At 47.8% G+C, this 20,360-nt stretch overlaps 1 protein-coding gene across 6 annotated transcripts in view; it reads right to left on the bottom strand.

The window, feature by feature from the left end:
• The window catches only part of DAAM2 (dishevelled associated activator of morphogenesis 2), a 114,089-nt gene that overhangs the window by 40,555 nt on the left and 53,174 nt on the right, over positions 1-20,360 (bottom strand). For 5 of the 6 annotated variants that reach the window (XM_021937219.2, XM_021937224.2, XM_021937220.2 and 2 more), the window contains exons 2-3: positions 7,730-7,953; positions 2,980-3,069 (exon numbers count right to left, since the gene is read on the bottom strand). In XM_021937219.2, coding sequence (XP_021792911.1) covers positions 2,980-3,069; positions 7,730-7,897 — 258 coding nt within the window. In that variant the 5' untranslated portion in view covers positions 7,898-7,953. Of the gene's footprint in view, positions 1-2,979; positions 3,070-7,729; positions 7,954-15,489; positions 16,070-20,360 lie in introns of those variants that run through there. The other variant, XM_021937223.2, reaches the window with a different exon arrangement.

Below are 20,360 nucleotides of genomic sequence, written 5' to 3'. Positions count from 1 at the left end.
GTTGGGAAATTTAAAAACTTAATCTTTCAGGTAGTTCTAGAACACTAATAGAAAACACTTGGCACATAATAGGCACTCACTAAATAGTAACTTTGGAAAAATAGAGAAATTTCCAAGGGGTTGGGTTTTGAAAAGACTCAGGAGACCCCCTTAGGCCTGTGATTTAATTCCTGGCAAACTCCCGAATGAGGGGGATGTGCAGCGGGGAGGCAGAGCCCAGATCCGAGGACCTCTGGCCCAGTGCTCAGCCCTCAAGAGACAGGCTCGACTCTTCCCCAAGTAAGGGCAAGAATGACGGGAGTTAAAGAATTATTCATGTTGACTGAAAATCCAGCCTTCTCCAGCCAAATGGATCTGCTTCTGGGCCTCACACCCGTCCTGCTCATTCCTGTTCCTGTGCCCCGGGTCACTTTGGAGGCTCCTCCCCATCTGCTTTCTCCACTGTCCTGCTTCCAAATCGGCATGAAAACTTAACCTCCTCCAGACCCTCCCTGACAAACCACCTCTCCACCAGCTGCCAGCGGGCCCTGCAGCTCTCAGCTCCATCCACTCGACGTTTTCTATTTCGTTTCACAAAATACAAATTTTAGACCAGTAGGAAAGCTGCTTTGTTTGGGTCTTTATGACTTCACATGGTTAAATGTTAAATTTAACCATGGTTATACGTGTTAAATTCTCCATGACTGAAGGCCAAACATTCTGTCTTCTGCCTTTGGGAGGGGAATCAGCACCAAAAACAATTGCGTCGGCAAACACGTCCTTTCCTGCACTTGCTGGCTCATCGTTTACCCGTGCCATGTGCACTGAATGGGGACCTACTAGATGCCAATCACCATACTGAGCTCTGCAGGTACGGAGTATGGACTAAAGAGTCATGGTCTCTGCCTTCCATGTACTGCCAGTCCAGTACCAGAGAAAGGGTGGTCAATGTTCTACGGTAGAGCTGCCCATAGCAGACCTTGGAGGGTGATCCATCCAACACAGAAAGCTGTAGGGGGTGGGGGTGAGTGGTCTAAGAACACGAGGTTATTAAAGAGTATTACAGCTAAGACAGGTGGGGAGGGTGTTATAGACAGAGGAAGTGCCATGTGGGAAGGCGGAAGGGTGTGAAAGTGTGTGGGGAAATTACAGTTTGGTTTGGAAGGCAGTAAGAGATGCCCTTGTATTTTAATAATTTTTTTTTTTTTTGAGACGGAGTTTCGCTCTTGTTGCCCAGGCTGGAGTGCAATGGCGTGATCTCAGCTCACCACAATCACTTCCTGCTGGATTCAAGTGATTCTCCTGCCTCCGCCTCCTAAGTAGCTGGGATTACAGGCATGTGCCACCACGCCTGGCTAGTTCTGTTTTTTTTTTTTTTTTTTTTTTTTATGGTAGAGATGGGGTTTCTCTATGTTGGTCAGGCTGGCCTCGAACTCCTGACCTCAGATAATCCACCCACCTCAGCCTCCCAAGGTGCTGGGATTACAGGCATGAGCCACCATGCCTGGCCTTTTTTTTTTTTTTTTTTTTTTTTTTCCAGTTGTAGAAGAGACCAACTTAAGGGAACTCCATAGTAAATCAATTTGGAAAATGGAGAATCATGAGATATGATTAATTACTCCTGAAATTTCTTTCTTTCCTTCTTTCCATGATTTGAGCTTTTTAAAGACCTGCTTTTCTCACAATGAGATGCATAAACACAGAATGTTATATTCTGCAGGTGCTTAATAAAGCGTGCATTGAGTATACTAGACAATGGCTTATAGTGTGTGCAGCCCATGCCTCTTGTCACAGGTCCTCAGCCTCTAGCACTATCCTCCCCAGCAGTCCCAAGTTCTAGCAATGGGCAGCCATTTGCCATAACTGACTGGGTGGGCTGTGGGTGAGTCTGGCCTCTCTAGGCCTTCTTGGCCTCATCTGTAAAATAAAGAATGAAACTGCATCAACACTGGGTTGTTTTCCAGATTCCTGCAACTCTGAAACGGTGTATATTTGAATCCTCCAATGTTATAAAGTCAGTCTGGCTCAGTGTGGAGCCCTGGGGATGGGATAAATGTCTTCAGCAGGAAGAGTAAGAGAAGAGCTGTGAGTGGGCACAGGAGCACGGAGAAGACACGGCTCAGACTCTGCCCAGACCTTCCTGTCTCCTCCCAGGAGGGAGGGAGCCTGAGCCTCAGGCATGGGAATAGCCAGGCTCTGGTCCCCAAACACCAAAGCAATGTAGGAGGGCAGAAGAACAAGTTTTAGACTTGGGACTCGAGTCTGAAAACTGGGAGGGTGGAGGGGAGAGGAGGAAAGTAGGCCATGAAAAAATTCAGGAGTAAAAGAAACAGAAAGACTAAAATAGAAAGGGGGCAAGAGAGAGACATAGTCACAGAGGCAAGCTGAAGAAACACAGAGACGGAGACGGCAGAGAGAAGAATGCACAGCCACTGGGGAAGCAGAAGGGAGGACATCAAGTCCAATTAAGCTGGACTGCAGCCCAGCGTACCCCTTTCTAGGGAGGGCCACAGCAGGAGGCTAACAGCATCTTTGAACGAGCGAGAGGAGAGGGAGGATATGCTGAAGAGGACAAGGACTGATGTGTGAGCCCTAGCCTGGGACAGGGTGGAGGCTAAAGATCCAAAAGAGGACACCCCTGTCCCCCAAACTGATTTCTTATAGCAAAGCTGCTCCAGGCATGGTCCAGGAGGCCCACCCTCCATGCCTGGGAGCAGGCACGAGAGAGTCCAGACTCTGCTTCTTTGTCTCTCTCCCAGCCAGCCCCAGTCCTGGAATGCAGCAGGTCCTGCTTAAAGGGTGTTTGAAAAAGAGAATCCTATTTCTGCTCTCCAGAAGAGCAGAATTTCCTTTTTCTATTTTATTCACTGTTGTTCCTCCAACACCTAGAACAGTGCTGGCACATAATAAACATCAGGTGAATGGATGGGCAGGCAAGGCAGCAAGAGCCACCCCATGCCATGGACCCTGAGATGTGGCCAGAAGGGTCAGAGACGGCACCTTCTTCTTGCTGCAGTAGATCTGCCATTTCTTCTCAGGGGGCAGTGCAAACATAGCCTCCCGGTTTTTGTCAGTGAGATCCAATTCATCCTGCAAAGACAAGAAAAAATATGTCTGACACTAGGGATGGTTAAGATTAGAATAGTCAGCCCTGCAGGAAATTAGAATTCCCCCAGATCAGGTCCTCAGCCTACTATCTTCCTCCCAAAGAACATCAAAGATATGATAGGGCATTTCTTTTTCTGTGAGAAATACGGCCCCATCCCCTTGCCTCAACCAGCCCTGTGTGTCTTCCATTGCACTCCCTTTACTTCCTGTCCACCCCCAACCTTGTCTCTGCAAATCCACCCTCCTGCTTCAGGTCACCCTGTTCCCTGCGCATCTCCTGCATTGCTTTGCTAGCTCCTGATCCTCTCGCCCCACGGTTTCTTGTCTTCCATCGCTTGTGATTCTTAAGCTTGTGGACACCATAATACAAAGCCTAACAAAGAAGGGAGTTGTCTGCAGATCTAGTTCTGCCTCTCTCCAATTCTCGCCCCATCCTTCAGGTCTACCTGCCCTGCAAATCTCTCCCCTAGACATTCTCTGGCTCCCCCAAACTCAGCATGGGCCCTAGCATGGGCTGGAGAGAGCTGGTGAGGACAAGGGGCTAATCAGAGTAGGATGGGCGAGCCATGCCCAGGGAGGCATTGATCTGCTTCCGAGGGAGGGAGTGCCTGCTGGAGGCAGCCCCTCCCACTGCAGGACCACCAAGAGAAGGCGCCGGGCTCCATCAGGCTAGTCCAAACTTTCCAAGGAGCAAACTGGAACTTTATGAGGTCATATTTGGGGTAATTCCTAGGTATTTTGGGGTGAATTTAAAGGTTTTGCTGTGCTAGGCGGCCCCTGAAAATCTTTTGAAGCTGCTTCTCCTATCATGCATGAGCAATGCCTAATGCTAATCAAGGGCTAATCAAAGGACTAGTTATTGAGCCATGGAGAACATTGTGTGCTTTTTTAAAAATCAAAAGCAAAAATTGCATTAAGCATAAATTAAGCATAACAAAGCATAATAGTACTAACCTTTATATTTTCAAATACAATAAACAGTAAAAACAATATCTAAGGAAGTATAATAGTCTTAAATTTTGATATCTGTAATCTTTTCCCTATACTTTTATTCAAGGGAGAATATTAAGACTTTCTTCTCTCACCTAGATCAGAACTGCCTAATAGAAAGATAACAGGGGCCACATATATTTTCAAATTTTTCTAGTCACGTTAAAAACTTTAAAAGAAATAGGTGAAGTCAATAGTACATTTTATTGAAACCAGTAAATCTAAAATATAATCATTTAAACATATAATCATGTAGAAAATTAATAATGAGATATTTTACATTCCTTTTTTCACACTAAGTCTTCAAAATCTGGTGTGCATTTTACAGTTACAGTTCATCTCAATTCAGATGAGCCAGTAGCCCCATCTGGCCAAGGACTGCCATTCAGACAGCACAGACAAGGGATATTTGAAATAATACCCATTAGTTCACCTGCCTCTGGAACTCAAGACTCCTGCAGATTTAATCCCATACAAAAGTTCTTCCCTAGAACTGCTCTCTAGGTATCCCAGGAAGTTCTTTGTCAAAATTCCCAGAATGCTGTTTGAAGTTTCTTTTCCACGATCAAAATCAGAAATAAAAGAAAAAGGAGAGTTATATGCACCTTACATTTCCCAACACAAACTCTGCACCCCTACAACCTCTGTGCCTTTGCTTACACAGTGAGTCCTGCCTGGACAGGCCTCCGTACCCACTCACACTAAGGACCTGGTCTAATTCCTAGGGCACAGTGTCAGCCTCCTCCCGCAAGCCTTCAGTAGACCTTCCCAGGTAAGAAGAATCTCTCCCTTCCTAAACTACAGAGCAGTTCCACATGAGCTTGTATTCAGGTTATTGATGTACTTGTCTTTTCCAGCCAGTGGTCTCTATCTCTAAATCAATGGTAGTTTTGCTCAGCCCAGGCAGCATATAACTGCTGACTGCTTGCTTCTTATTAAACCTCACTTCCCTGGTTTCTTTAGCAACTACCCTCCTGAGCAGTCTCTCCTGTTTCACCCTATGTTCTGCGTGGGCTTCCTTGATGACTTCTCCTCTTCTATCCTACCTTTAAATGAAGTCCCTCAGGTGAGGGTCCTCCCTCACCTGTTCCCCAGGACTCAGCTATTATCTCAGACTCTCTCAAACTCGTACCCCTAGGCCAACAGTTTCCTGAACTCCAGCCCCTGGGGCCCAACTGTCTCCAGTACGTCTCCACTCTGATGTACTTACGTAGAGTTACTATGTCCCAGGCACTGTTCTAAGTGTGTAATGTTTATTCATTTGTTTATAACTTAGAACAACTCGTTTTACAGATAAGGAAACTGATGTACAGAAAGAATGTGTGAATTGAATTCATCATCCCAGCCCCCTAAACTTGAATCTCCTCCAGCATATCCTATCCTGTCCAGGGTCCCAACATCCATCCAACACTTCATGTCAGAAACCGGGGGGTTCTTTGATTCCTACTCACTCTTTGATCCTACCAAGTCCTATTATCTTTCCTCCTAAATAGCTCTTGAATCTGTCCACTTCTCTCCATCCTCACTGCTAATACTTTAGTCTAAGGCACCCTTCTCTCTAACCTGTAGGATTAGGAGGCAAAAGCCTCCAAATGGTCAACCCAGAACCCTTCTTTAGCAGAGCACCTTGCATGGTCTTTTAGAAAGGTGATCAGATCACCTCAAATCCCTGCTTAAAATCTTCCATGACTTTCCACTGCCCTTAGGGTTTAATCCAAAAACTTTAGTTCTTCTGGTCTTCATTGCGTACCTCAAAAGGACCCAGCTTCTGACTTGACGCTCACATATACCATTTCTTCTGAAGTCATTGTCCTGAACCTCATTCACTTATCATCTCGGTGAAAATGTCACTGCTTACAGGGGCCATTGTGACTTCTCCCAGTCTAGAATACAGCTTCCTGCTAGGCACTCCCATGCCCCCATCCCCCGAATGCTCCCTGTCCTAGCACTCATCACACTTGTCTCTGCTCAAGATCAGTCTTCCCTACTAGGTTTTCACATTCTTGGAGGTAGGGGAGGTCTCTGGTGGCTCATCACTACATCCCTAGGACCCCCATACAGCCCAGCACCCAGCAGTCTCTCCAAGAAATATTGTTCTCTTGTTTGAGAGATACCTGATGCTATTCTTCTTGCAGGCAAGACTTGTCTGACTCACCCTTGTTTTTGCTAAAGTGCCATGCAAGGGTCCCTGTCCTGAAGATGCCCAGTAAATATCTGTTGAATAAAAGAGCCAAAGAAAGGAACACAGCCCATCACATCCTTCTTTCAAAACTCACTCTACTCAAGAAAACATCCCTGACTAACACAGATCAGGCTCCAGATATTATACTACACTAGCAAACACTTTGTCCGCCACCACTTGCCCCATCCAGAGGAAAGCTAAAAATCGGGAAACAGTGAGTTTTCCTAAACCTGATGTGACAAGGAAGCTGGACAACTTTTTCATATAACCTGCATAATCTCATCTTACAGGGACCCTGTCATTGAAAGAGCTGGATTGGTTTAACCAGGTATATTTATTAGCAAATACAAGTATAAAACTACATTCTAACCACATGGCATTCTTTTTTTTCTTTCTTTTTTTTTTTTTTTTGAGATGGAGTCTCCTGCCTCAGCCTCCCGAGCAGCTGGGACTACAGGCGCCCGCCACCTCGCCCGGCCGGTTTTTTTTTTTTTTTTGTATTTTTTAGTAGAGACAGGGTTTCACCAGGTTAGCCAGGATGGTCTCGATCTCCTGACCTCGTGATCCGCCGGCCTCGGCCTCCCAAAGTGCTGGGATTACAGGCTTGGGCCACCGCGCCCGGCCGGCATTCTTTCTTTACTGGCTTACTAATGGCCCATCACAGAATGAGTGACCAAGAGCTAATGGTAGATGAACTTGTACTTATGGCTCTTTACCAGGTCTGGGACCTCCCGTGGTGTGCAGACTTTGTCTCACCACCTCCAAAGAGAGAAAAATCATGCTTCTTTCCTAGTCTATTTGTGACCATGGTATAAAGCTGCACACACAGGGGCTTCTCACAAGGGCAGTGTGAAGGCTGGCCTGGGCAGGCACTGCAGAGTCAGCACAGGCTGGTCCTGGTGTGAATGGCAGAGCTTCCACCTGCCCCTTGTTAGGCACAGCATATAATCATCCCAGGCCTGAACTGGGACCCCATGCATGACATAGACATTTCCACCTCCATGTTCCTAGCCAATCATCCCCTGTTCCGAGGTGCCCAGTGTCTGCCCACAGAATCCCACTATGTCTCTTCTTTGTGTCTTGGACATTAAAAGATCCCAGGGAAACTCCAAGGATCAGAAGAGAGAAAGGCGCCAAATGTTCTGATGTTCTTTGAGATGTCTCACCATCTTAGTTTGCAAAGCCCAGAGCTGCCCCTTCCTATGATAACCTAACTACTGCACCCTGTGGTCTACAATCCAATGCAGAGAGGAGGTAGGACCATTCTTCTGGGCCACACTTTATGCTGTCCATCCCAGTGAGAGATTCTGGTTCCCCAACATAGCTGAAGTGTCCTGGGGGCCTACCTCCTCCCAAGAGGAGTTTTGAGAGATGGAGACCCCAGGACAGGTGCCCTGCCCTCTGTCCAGTTCTGCTTGTCCATCTACCCTCCTCTCCATTGTCACTGTCCCTCCCCACCCTCTCACTGACCACCAGCTCTGCAAAGCGGATGTTGAGCTCCTCTGCGTTTGGGATGGGGCTGGAGAACTCCATGAACTGCAGAGGGTGGTTGTCCCGGAGGTTGATTTCGGGGATGTCACTGCCCCCGAAGCAGCACAGGAAGCCCAGGCCATGGCGGCTCCTCTTCCGGGGGGCCATGGTCACTGCAGGCCAGGGGGTGTCAGCAGGCAGATGCCCTAGGTCCTCATTGTGATCTGGACAGGAGGAGACAACACAGGGTAGTCAGGCATCAGTCAGATAGGCTGAGCAGACGTCACTCTGCCTTCATAACCTCTGTCCCACAGGCTACCGGGAGCCCTCAACTCAATAGCAAAGCCCCTCTGCCCTTCCTCCCACAGCATCCCTCTGTTCCCTCCAGCTCTTTCCACCTGGAGGTATTTACGTATCCTCCCCACCATACCCTCTGAGTGTTACCTGCGAAGACACTTTCACATTCCCCTTCCTTGCCCTCAGAGAAGGACAAAGGCTGGGGTCACTGAATGTGACTTCCATGTGGCCAGAGCTGACTTTCCATGAATGTGTAGACGGGATCCTACTCCCTGTCTTAAGATCAGCTTCCAGCAAGGCTCATTTACTCACTTGATTCATTTCCACGCCTGGGGATAACTGATTTAAAGGCATGGTCCAATGCGGAGGAAAGGGTTGAAGAAGGCTGGCAGAGGGAACAGTGAGCTAATGATGTGGCATAGCTTCTAGAGTCTGGGTCTCCAGAGGAGGAGAGGACGGAAGGCTACAGAGGCTTGTAGAGTTTTCTGCTCAGTCTTCTGTACCCTGGCATGTTTGGATGAATGTGAAATAGCAACAGGCAGTGGTTCACTGATCCTTCTAGAAGGAGGTGGCCAGTTGTCCTCAGAGAGTTACCCAGGGGAGTCAGAGTGAAGCCTGGGTACAGAAATAGGACTGATCATTGGAATGGTATTTGACATCTGCTCAGATTTTCGGAAGAAATCTGCTCAGATTTTCTTTTTCATACCAACCAAGAAGAGAGGACACTGTTCTGTCCAGAGACCAGAACTGATGGACATTTAACAGCTGAGTAGTCATTGGAACAGAAAGGGTTAAGTCTTTGGCTCGCCCCTAGGAAAGCCTAGGTCAATGATGACCAGCTTGAGAAAGAACACTACCCCTGTCATTGATGCCACATGGCCTCTAGATCAATTCAATCCAACAACCAGGACACAGGCCTCCTGAGAGGCAGAACCATCCTCAACCACTGGTTCCTGACAACCTAGGGGGGTTCAGTAGAGAGGCCAAAGCTTATGCACCAAACTGCTACCCAGCCGGATTCTCCCCAGCCCATACTTACAGATCTTAATTTTTTTGGACATAAATATGGAATTCTGTTTTTATCCCTGTTGAATATTATTGGTTTGCAGTCAAGATACTTTAGAATTTTGATTCTTAGCTATTTCTCCTGGACTCAGATTATTAACAGATTAGAATGCCTCTGTAGTCATCACGCACATCATTGCTAAAAATGTTGACCACATCAAAGACACAGACCCTAATGACACAACAAGCTGATCTAGGAATGCCAGGGAACTTTCATTAATATGCTCAGGGGACAGTCTTTCAACCAGCTCTAAATCTATGTAACTATGCTCTCATCTAGCCCTCTTTTCTATAAAGTCAACATGAGAGATTTCTCCTAAAGCCCTGTAGAACTCAAGATATACTAAATCTATGACACTCCTTTGAACCAAGCTCTAGAATCTTATCAAAAGAGAGAACATTTGTTCCTAGGGAACTCAGGGTAACTTCTAGAGAACACTGCTTTATTTCCTAAGTCCTAGCTAATAATTTAGTATAATCTCATCTGGCCTCTCACACATCATGCCCTATTTTAACTGTCATTCTAGAATTTTTTTACCAGCTCTATTTTATCTTTCTTTATAAAGTTTGTGACAGGCTTTTTAATAGGCCCAGAAAAGCCTCAAATAATACATTATGGAAGATTGCCCTTGTGTTATTGGTTATCTTTTTGCTACTGGCTCTCATAAAAATAGTGAGGGCTCCTAGAGGGCAGGGACTGTGTCTCCTGCTTCTTTGACAGCCATCCCCATTTCTGTAGCCAATAAAAGCCTTGTGCTTCGTGGGGAGTCAATAAATATTTCTTGACCAATTGGGAAATGACCTGTTCTCATGGAAAAGGAGGAAAGAAGGGTCCTTATTAATCAGTCAAAAAATATTGATGGAAATCTCAACTACTAGCAATTGATAAGCACTCAAGAACGTTTGTAAGGAAAAATAGAACCGTCCTAGAGGCTGAGGGAGGAGAAGCAGCCAGCAGGCCAGCACAGCAATCCATGGACATTGTGGCAAAGACCTGGAGTAGACTAGCGTTAGAGTAAAACAGAGAGGAAGGGGGACTTTGGGGTTCCCCTGGGATTTGATAGCCAATGGCAAAGAGTGGGTAAGACAAAGCCCTGGTCTCTGACCATTAGGGTTAGTAAAGCACTAACTCTGCAGGCAGGTAGGGGTGGAATCCCTGTGGGTGCCCTGCCCATTGTCAAGTGTGGGATAATCACATGGAATGCAGACCAGATCCCCTTGATTCCATCAGCCTCCAAAACGCAGCTGCAGCTGGCAAGCAAGACTGCTTTGTTTGGGGCACAAGGCATGGGAAGGGAGCTCCGAGAGGCAGTGGGGAGGCTGGGCTGACAGCACCACGGGGTTCTAGGGAGGGACAAGGAGAATGTGTGACCCCTCTTCCTGCCTTTACTTCCCCAGCTTCTTGTTCCCTAGTCTCCCTCTTACCTTTCTTGGCTGTACCAGAGGAATCAGGCATGGGGGCAGGAGTGGCATATAGCTGGTACACCTTGGCACAGTCTTACATCAGCTGTTTACAGCCATGATTGCTCTGACTGGCCAAAGCCTGTGCCATACCTGTTGTTAAATATTAGAGCATCTTCCCTGACCTCGGGAGAGGAGAAGTAGACACAGACCCTGCGAACAGGAAGGACCATCCCCTGAGAGAAGGACCTCATGCACTCAGGGGGCTGCTGCATATGTGTCTTTTTGAGGAGCTGTGTGTGTGACAGCGCCCAAGTATGTTTATGTTCCTGAGGACAATGCCCTCCCAACCAAACCCTAGGTCTTTCCTCGCCTCCCTTTTTTTTTTTCTTGAGGTGGAGTCTCGCTCTGTTGCCCAGTCTGGAGTGCAGTGGTGCAATCTTGGCTCACTGCAAGCTCCGCCTCCCGGGTTCATGCCATCCTCCTGCCTCAGCCTCCCGAGTAGCTGGGACTACAGGCACCCGCCACCACACCTGGCTAATTTTTTGTATTTTTAGTAGAGACGGGGTTTCGCCGTGTTAACCAGGATGGTCTCGATCTCCTGACCTCGTGATCTGCCTGTCTTACCCTCCCAAAGTGCTGGGATTACAGGTGTGAGCCACCACGCCCGGCCCTCTTGCCTCCCTTTCTTAAGTCCCCATCTGAACATCCAAGACTAAAATCACAGGCTCTCTGCTGAAAGAGGCCTCAGAAATCATGTCACTTCATGGTAGAGATCCAAAAACCGAGGTCCAAAGAGGAATTGTCTTATCTGAGGTCACAGGCCTAGGAATAGAGCTGGGATTAAAACCCAGGACTCCAGCAGCCAGGCTGTGGTCCGGTCACTGCCCCAGCAGACCTTGTCTTCTCCGTCAATGGGCCTTTTTTCTTACCTTGCCTTCGGCTCCCCCATAGCCATAGCCTCCCTCTGCTAGAGCAGATCAGTCTCTACAGCTTAGTTTAGAAATCCCTCTAGAGAGCAGGAGAGGTTTACAGAAGCTCCAAAGGCCGCCTCCTTCTCCTCATCAGTAGGAGCTGCTTCCATCGTCTGAACCCTAATTCCTGACCCGCTCCTGCTCTGACACCTCTTTCACTCCAGCTTCCTAGTGGCAGGGCGGGGTGGGGAGCAGAGGCTTTGAAGTCAGGAGACCGGGATTTCCCCACCTTTGTTTTCTCAGCTGGTGCTGGTGAGTACTCTTCACCTCTCAAAGCCCCATTTTCCTCATCTGTGACACCCTGATCACAGGGTCTTCCTCACTGGGTTTCAGTGAGGTGTACAGAAAGCAAGAGAAGTGAAATGCCTGGAGCACACTGGGCGACAGTAGAGGAAGCACCACCCTGCAGCGGGCCTCCATTCCCATCATCGCCAGCAATGTGAGATTCGCCCTGCCCACAGCCTGCAACCCTCAGCACTTCTCCAGGCAACGATGGGGTGACTGACACCTGGCATTCTGGGAATTTGCCTGGCCAGATTTATGAAGTCACCCGGCTCTGCCTTCCTCTAGGCCAGAGGAGCTGGGCTTTTCCCCGGGCTCTGAGCTATCTCTAGGTAGAAAGATAAGCAAATCTTCATCACTGACCCTGGACAGGGAGAGGAGAAGGTGAAGTGGCCACAGGAATTCATTTCTGCAAAATCTCTTTAGAAGAGGAACAACGAGGTTTCCACCTTGAAGGAGAACTGAGAAGCAATTTGGAGAAAAGGGGATGCAAAGACAGAAGGAAACCCACTGGACTTGAACTCAGCCAGAGACATTTCAGCTGCCCCTACCTCCACACACTTTTCTCTCCATGAAAACTTCCCCAGTGCCAGCAGCTCCCTGCCCTCCACATCCTGTCTCCTTGCTCCCTCCCCTCTTCCTGTGGGGACAAGTTCTCCTCAGGACTGTTAGTCCCCAAGCACAGACCAACTGGCCTAAGACACCAAACCATAGGTCACAGCCAGTTAAGCAACGCCTCCTGTGGCTCCAGCCTGACTGCACCCATCACCGTCACAGTCCCTCTAGTTGTAGCAAAAGCACATTGCCTGTCCCATTTCTGTCACTCACCAGCAGGGGTTCAGCAGGCCATGGTGGTAGTCTCTCTGGGCCTCAGTTTCCTTTCTGTGCAATGGCAGGGTTTAACTGAAGACCTCCAAGGACTTTACCGGCTCTGACCTTTCACACTGCCTGCGCAATCCTATTCCCGAAGGCTTCCCAAGGGGCTCTCCTCTGCCTGTACTGAGCACTTCCCCCACATTGCTCTCCGAGCCAGGAAGGACTTCCTACCACTTGAGCTCATTCCTTCCATTTGGTTGGTAAAGATGCAATCCTAGCCCTTACCCTCAAACCCTAACCCCTAGCCACTGCAACACACCAGCTTTTACATTTCAGGACTTCAAAAGTCCCATATCATCAGTGTTTATCCCTCAGTCTTAATAGAAGCAGGATAATACTAACATTTGAGACTTTCCTATGTGCCAGAAACTGACTGTCGACATTTTATTCCCCCAACAACTCTCTGAGATAGTTGGCTTCATTTTAAAGAACTTACGGAGAAAAAACCCAAAAATGCAAAAACAAAAACAAAAGCCACAAAAACTGTGGTTCAGAGCGGTTAAGTAGCTTGCCTAAGATCACACAGCTAGTTAGGGACATAGCTAGGATTCAAACCCAGGACTGTCTGACTCTAAAGTGGTAAGCCACTAAGCCATAAGGCACATGTCCAGAAAGTATCCTAAGCTGAGATCTGCTCAGAGTTTTCTCAAATGTTATAGATTGATATTCAATAATTCATGATTCTGCATTTCCTGTGAGCTGGGCCAGGTGTTTTCACAGCTGGGCAACGTCATTTCAGCTTCACAATGACCTTGTGAGGTGGTTATTATCCCCTCTTACAGATAAAAATATTGAGGCTTCAGGAGCTGTTACATGGCTTGGTCTATGACACCCAGCTGCTAAGAGACAGAGCTAGGACTCACAAGTAAGTATTCTCACTCTAAGCCTAGTGGTCTTGTCACAGAACCAAAGCTGACTTATGAACCCCTTCTCTAGCTCTTGGGGACAATGCTATTGCTTTGGGACATTCAAATTGCCTCCTATCAAACTGCCTCTTTTCCTACCTTCAGACACAGGGGTAACAGGACAAGGACATGGTATTGACTCTCCCTGGCCACTTCCAAGGTACCTACTGGGAACCAGGTACTATACTGATAATTTTCTGCATTATCTCATTTATTCTCCCAACCCTACAATGATATCACAATCCCTTCTTACTGATGATGACATTAAGAGTCTCAAAGGTCAGGCAAGTTGCCCAAAGACCAAGTTTTAGAAGTGAAAGGGCTGGGTTTGAGGACAGTAGTGTCTCATTCAAACGAATGTGCTTTTGACCAGCTTCTAGCCATGTGTTGACCATTGACCTGTGGTGAGGACCCAGGAGTAAACAGGATGTGATTCCTTTCCTAAAGGTCTCCTTCTAGTAGGGGAGCAAGGGGAGTCCAGACAGTGACAACAAAGAGTGAGGTGTTTGGGCAGCCCTGAGAAGGGGGACCTGGTCCAGCCTGGGAGTTAGGGGGTAAAGGGGAAGTCAGGGCAGGCTTCCAGGAGAAGCAGACTTTGAGCCAGCCTTGAAAGAGAGGAAAGAATCAAGGAAGGGTGCAAGAGGAGGGAAAAGGCACTCTAGGCAAGGAAAACGGCATAAGCAGAGGCACAGAAGGAAGAGCATGGCATGTGTGAGCCCAGAGTCCTGATCAGCGGCTTCATCCTCTGCTGGCTAAATCAATAGGCAAAGCAAATGGAAAGGGTATGCGAGTATCCTGGTTTGATAGCAGAGCTGCAAGCGTGCTGGGGAGCCTGCTCCTTTGCCCTTCTCTCCCCACCAGGTCCCCTGGGGCTGGGGCTGGGAATGGGGCCCAGAGCTTCCCAGAGCTGCTGCATGGAACATAAGGAATGTAAACAATTTCCTGCTCCACAGGCGGACATTGCTCCCTATACGCTGACCCTCCACGTGCATGTGCTGCTGGGAGTCACCCAGGAAAGGGCCCCAAGCCCAGCTTGGGGCCTGGCTCCCAAAGGAAGAATCTATGCTTTTCCATCCCATGTCCCAAATGACACTACCAGACCCTCTGCCCACCCATCTCCCCACTGCCAACCTACACCACACCTGCTTCCACCCCAAGCCTCTGTAGACCATCTCCTCAAGCTGGTGGACAGCAAGCAGGCCTGGGGGTTCCTCTTAGCTCTAATCCATCCACTTCCTCCCTGAAGCTGCTGAATTATCATCGCCCAACTCTACCCTACACATTCGGTTGAATTCTGTTCAGTTGACATCAGCTCTAACCAGGTGACTTCAAACAAGTTACTTGGCCTCTCTGAGCCTCAGTTTCTTCAGCCATAAAACAGGGGAAATATAATAGTACATAATTCATAGGGTTGTCAGGAGGATTAAATTAGTTAATATTTGTAAAGCATTTGGAATACAGCCTAGTAAAAGTAAAGACTATTAATAGCTATACAGATAAGCTGCTGTTCTACTTGTGAAGATACCTGAATGACGGTATTATAGAGTTTTCTTTCTGTAATTTCATCAGTTTTACATATTAGTATAGGGCTTGGCAGATATTACAGGGGCCATGTTCAGCCCACAGACTGTTTTTGTAAACACAGTTTTATTGGAACAGTCATGCGCATTCATTTAATTATTGACTACGGCTACTACCATGCAACAGAGACCGTATGGCCCACAAAGCCAAAAACGCTTACTATCTGGCCCCTTACAGAAAGACTGCCAATTCCTGGATTACTGCATCGATTCCTATGCAACTGACAATATCCAATTATTTTTAGCCATAAAAACACCGATTTCATATGATTCCACATATCATACTGGCTCCTCACTTGTACTGTCTGACCCACCGAGAGTGCTGCCCTCTAAATCCAGTGATTCCAACCATAATAAAGATATATTTATTGAGCACCTACCATGTTCGAGGTTTTTCTCAAACTTTCATCTTCCCTTTTTACAGACGAAGAAACTTGAGGCTCAGAAGGACGCTAGGTGTGAACCTAGGAACTCAAACCAGGTCTCCAGACGCCACTGTTGCCCTGAACAATCTGACTGACTTGTACTGTGAGCCTCGGGCAGGGCTCGGGGAGAGACAAGGAGCACTTTCAAAAATAAGCACACGCTGTTTCCAGAATTGGGGGAGCTTTTCTTAGCAGTCGCCTAAATTACAGTTTCCCCCTAGGCTCTGGGAAAGGCAAAGAAAGCAAAAGTAAATTCTCTCAGCCTCTGAGTCCCCTCTGTGCAGGCCTAGGGGTGGGAGACACAGGGAGGCGTCGCTGAGACCCGAGAAGAGGAAGGAGAGAAAGGAACGTCTTTCCGGAAAAGTGAAACTGAAAATCCCTCAAAGTGACATTTCTCAAATTTGGGGGTGAGGGTGGGAGTTGAGGATTTTCCAACTGTTTTTCTCATTTTGAGAAATGATAAAGAGAATAAAGGTTTCTTTGACTCACTAGGCACTAAACAAGCAGATGATAGTTCTCCAAGGTCATGGTCAAACGTTCATTCATTCATTCATTCATTCATCCACCCACCCACCCACCGAGTAAATGCCATGTATAAAGCAATGTTCTGGGTGTCTTATATGAGCCTGACATCAGATCCTAGGATGCAAGGGAGGCAAGGAGGTGTGGCTCTAGGCCCTGGGACTGTAGGTGGGGAAGAGTGACTTCTGGCTGGGAGGATCTGGAACATTCACCAGAGGAACTGTCATCGAAGCTGGGCCTCAGAAGAAGGGAGGGTGTCAGTACATGCCAGGGGCTCGGGGGGTGTCCAGGAAAGCATTCTCAACAAGTGGCATGCCAGAGTGAGAACCTGGCACCAACGACAGCCCAAATGAATGAGAAGCTCTACCAGGGTGGTTCCCACTGCACCTCTCAGGGCTCAAAGAGGTACAGTGGGAACCAAAACTACAGCCAGAAAAAGGAGGGCGTTGAGCGCCAGGGGAAGAAGGAAGAAGACATTGGAGAGTGTGTGGCTTGTGGCTGATTAGTTCCTTGGCTTATGGTAGAGGAGAGCGTTTGTGAGGTCTGAAATTAGAAGAGACATTTCTGGTGGCACTGTATGGGGTGGGAAGACAGGAGGGAGAAGTGGAAGAGGGGAAGAGTTAGGAGGCAATTCTGTGCATCTGGGTAGAAGAGAATGAGACCCTGAACTGCCAAGAATAGAGAAGAGGAGGTGGATGCTGGCGGTGCCATGGAGGGGTGCGGGCATGCGAGTAAGAGGATGAGAGGCTGGCCATACAGAGCAAGGACCTGGGCTGACGATGAACCTGGGGAGTATAGCTTGCTCTCTGGGCAACAGCTACGAAGTGAAAGAGAAGGAATTTTAGCGCCCATGTCTCCGCTACCCATTAGCACCGGAAGTCTGGGGCTCCTGGCCAAAGGGAAATCACCCTACACAGGAGAACCCAAGGCCTCGCCCCCTCTGCTTCCAGAAGCCAAGCCCCTCCTCTGGCTCACACAGACGGGGCTGCTGTTACTGAAAGGCACAGGAAAGGAGCCTCCAGTTTTCCTCTGTGCTCCACTCCCAGCTCTCCCACCAGAGCAACCCATCACTGAGGCCTCAGCACTGTTCCACAGCCCAGGACTGGGAGAAGCCCCCACTGGCTGCTACTCCTGATCCTCTCTCCCAGGGTCCCAGCACAAAAAGCATTCTGTCACTCTTGAGGGAAGGACCTCGAGGTTCTGTCAGGCCAACTCCGCCCTAGAAACCCAGCGGGGCCTGTGCACATGGCCCCACCTGGCCCCTGGGGCTGCGCCTTCTGCAGTACAAGGTGACCTTCCCGCCTTTCTACAGAAAGGCCCCTGCTCCTGCCTCAGGACCCACAGGCACAGTCTATCTCCTCTGGGAGGGCAGATTGGGATGGGGCAGTGACTAGGGGGTAACTAGGGGGTAGGATGGGAGCTGAGCCAACCCCTGAAAGGCAAATGTCGTTGAAAATATAGATCCAGGGTGACGCCTTTTCTCCTCCTAAATTTTGTGTGTACAATTTCACCACTTTATTCATACTTTCAAACAAAACTTCGTCGAGTCCCTAAGTACCGTGCTCTTAGCTGTGAAAATGTATAATAAGCATGAGTTCAGTCTGGTTGGGAAGGGAGACAAATAAAGTGTGGACATGGTTATGATAAGGGAAGTACACAGGTTTGAATCTGAGGAATGTCTGCAGAACTGCATCGCAGCGGGGGTTCTGGTCCACCCTAAACCCTCTGCTCATAAACATGGTTTAGAGGGGGCATCGTAGAGTGGAATGAGGGCTGGGAATACTCAGAGATGCTACCAAAGATCAAGAACAGAAGTCCAACCAAGGGTTATTGATGCCATAGGAGATTGCAAGCACCTCGGGCAAGAGAACATGAGTACTTTGGGCCTCATCTGTAAATGAGCCAGTCAAACTACGTATTGTCTAGGAGTTTCTTCTACCCCTGTCACTAGGATCTGTGTCAGACAGTACATGAGGTGTTAAATGATGCTGTTTGAATTGAATCCTATCCTAGGAGCTCCCTAAAGGAGCTCATTCATTCATCTGCTCATTCATTCATCCAACCATCATTGATTTTTAGCACCTACTCTCTGCCCGGCACTGCTCTCGGGGCTGGGTACATGCAGGTAAACTCATCAGACACAGCTCCTGCCCTCACAGAGCTGTGGTCTCCCAAGCTCAGAGTCCCTTTTGTCCTTTGTCTTCAATCCCTAATGCCCCATCCTGTGAATGATTCTCACCACCTTTTTCTAAAATGCCTTGGATGCATTTGTTTCATTCCCAAACACCAGGCTCCAGATCAGCCCCACGTGATCTCATGCTGAGACCCCTGTCAACCTCTCTCATTTCCCCCTTTCCCAGTCACCCTGCAAACAGCTCTCTGAATGATGTGCTTCTAGACTTATTCTGCACTCCTGGGTTCAGCTGAATTGACAGGGCCCTGGGTGGATAAGAACAGGGTGCTCACAGCCTAGGCCACGCTTCAGAAATTTATTAGAGGCAGATGAGATGGCAAAGAGGACTAGGAATGGGAGTTTTCAGGACAAAGCATTAGGAGGGATGTGGATTGAGTGGGGTCCAGGAGGGAGCCTGAGTTCTTGTGCACTGGACAGGCAAGTATAGGAGATGCTCACTAAAATGGAGGAAAGAGGGAGGAGAAGACAGATGACATGAATGCATGTGTAGTGTGTGTGTGGCGTGTGTGGTGGGGTACGTGTATGTGTCATGTGTATAGGCAGTATATGTGCATGTGTGTGGTGTGATATGGTATGTATGTGTGATGTGTGTAGGGTGTGTGTGGGCACACGGTATGTGTGTAGATAGGGTATGTGCATGTGTGGTATGTGTGGCATATGTGTGGGTGGCATATGTGTATGTGTGGTGTGTAAGAGGCATATGTTCATGTGTGGTGCGTGTGTGTAGATGGGTTTTATATGCATGTGGTATGTGTCTGAGGTGTGTGTATGTGGTGTGATATGGTATGTCTATGTTATTTGTGGTATGTTTGTGTAGTGTGTGTGGTGTGTATGTAGATGGGGTGTGTATGTGGCATGTGTGTGAGTGGCATATATGTATGTATGGTGTGTAGGTGGTATATGTTCATATGTGGTATGTATATAGTGGGGCTGTGTCTGTGGTGTGTGTATATATGGTGTGATGTGGTATGTATATTTGTGGTACGTTTGTGTAGTGTATGTGGTGTGTATGTAAATGGGGTGTGTGTGTGGTGTGTGTATTGGATGTGTGGTGTGTGTCTCTGGTGTGTGTGTTGTGTGTGTTCAGGTGTTGTATGTGTGATGTGTGTATATACGTATGATGTGTGTGTGTGGTGTATGTGTGGTGTGTATGTGTAGTATGTGTGTAGCATGTATGTAAGTGGGGTATATGTTTGGTGTGTGTAGGTGGTATATGTACGTGTGTGGTGTATGTGTATGTGTGGTGTGATATGGTATGTATGTGTGATATGTGTGTGGTGTATGTGGTGTGCACAGGCAGAGTATATGTATGTGTGTGTAGGTGGTGTGTGTGTGGTATATATGTGTGTATGTGTGTTTGGTATGTGTCTGTATCTGTGCTGTGGTGTATGTGACGTTGTGTAGTATATGTGTGGTACATATGTGTAGTGTATGTGTAGGTTGTGTGTATGTATGGTGTGTGTGTGACGTGTATTGTGGTGTATATACGTGGTATGTGTATGGCATTTTTGGGGGTGGGATATGGGGATATGGGTATGTGTGGGGGTGTGTGTGGTATGTGTATATGTAGTGTTTATGTGTGGAATATGTGTAGATGGGGTTTGTGTACATGTGGTGTTTGTGGTATACATGTGTATATGTGTGGTATGTGTGGTATGTGTATGTAGGGGGTGTGTGCAGGTTGTGTGTGTGGTGTGTATATGTGTATGTGTGGTCTATGTGGTATGTGTATGCTGTGTGTGTGCTGCATGTGTAGATGGGGTTTGTGTGTGTGGTATATGTGTGGTGTGGTATATGTGTAGTATGTGCAGTGTGTGTGATATGTGTATGTGTGACAGGGTATGTTTAGGTGGTGTGTGCATGTGTGATGAGTGTATATGTACATGTGGGGTGTGTATGTGTTGTGTGTGTGGTGTGCCTATGTCTGGTGTATACACATGGTATATGTGTGATGTGTGCATAGATGGGGTTTGTGCATGTGTGGTGCATGTGTGATGTGTATGGGATATGTATGTGTGGTGTATACACATGGTATCTGTGATGTGTGTATAGATGGGGTTTGTGTATGTGTGGTGTGTGTGTGTGGTGTGTATGTGTGATATGTGTGTAA

The sequence above is a fragment of the Papio anubis genome, chromosome 6 (genome assembly GCF_008728515.1).
Source record: "Papio anubis isolate 15944 chromosome 6, Panubis1.0, whole genome shotgun sequence".
NCBI classification, from domain to species: Eukaryota; Metazoa; Chordata; class Mammalia; order Primates; family Cercopithecidae; genus Papio; species Papio anubis.
This window is presented reverse-complemented; position numbering and strand designations above follow the sequence as displayed.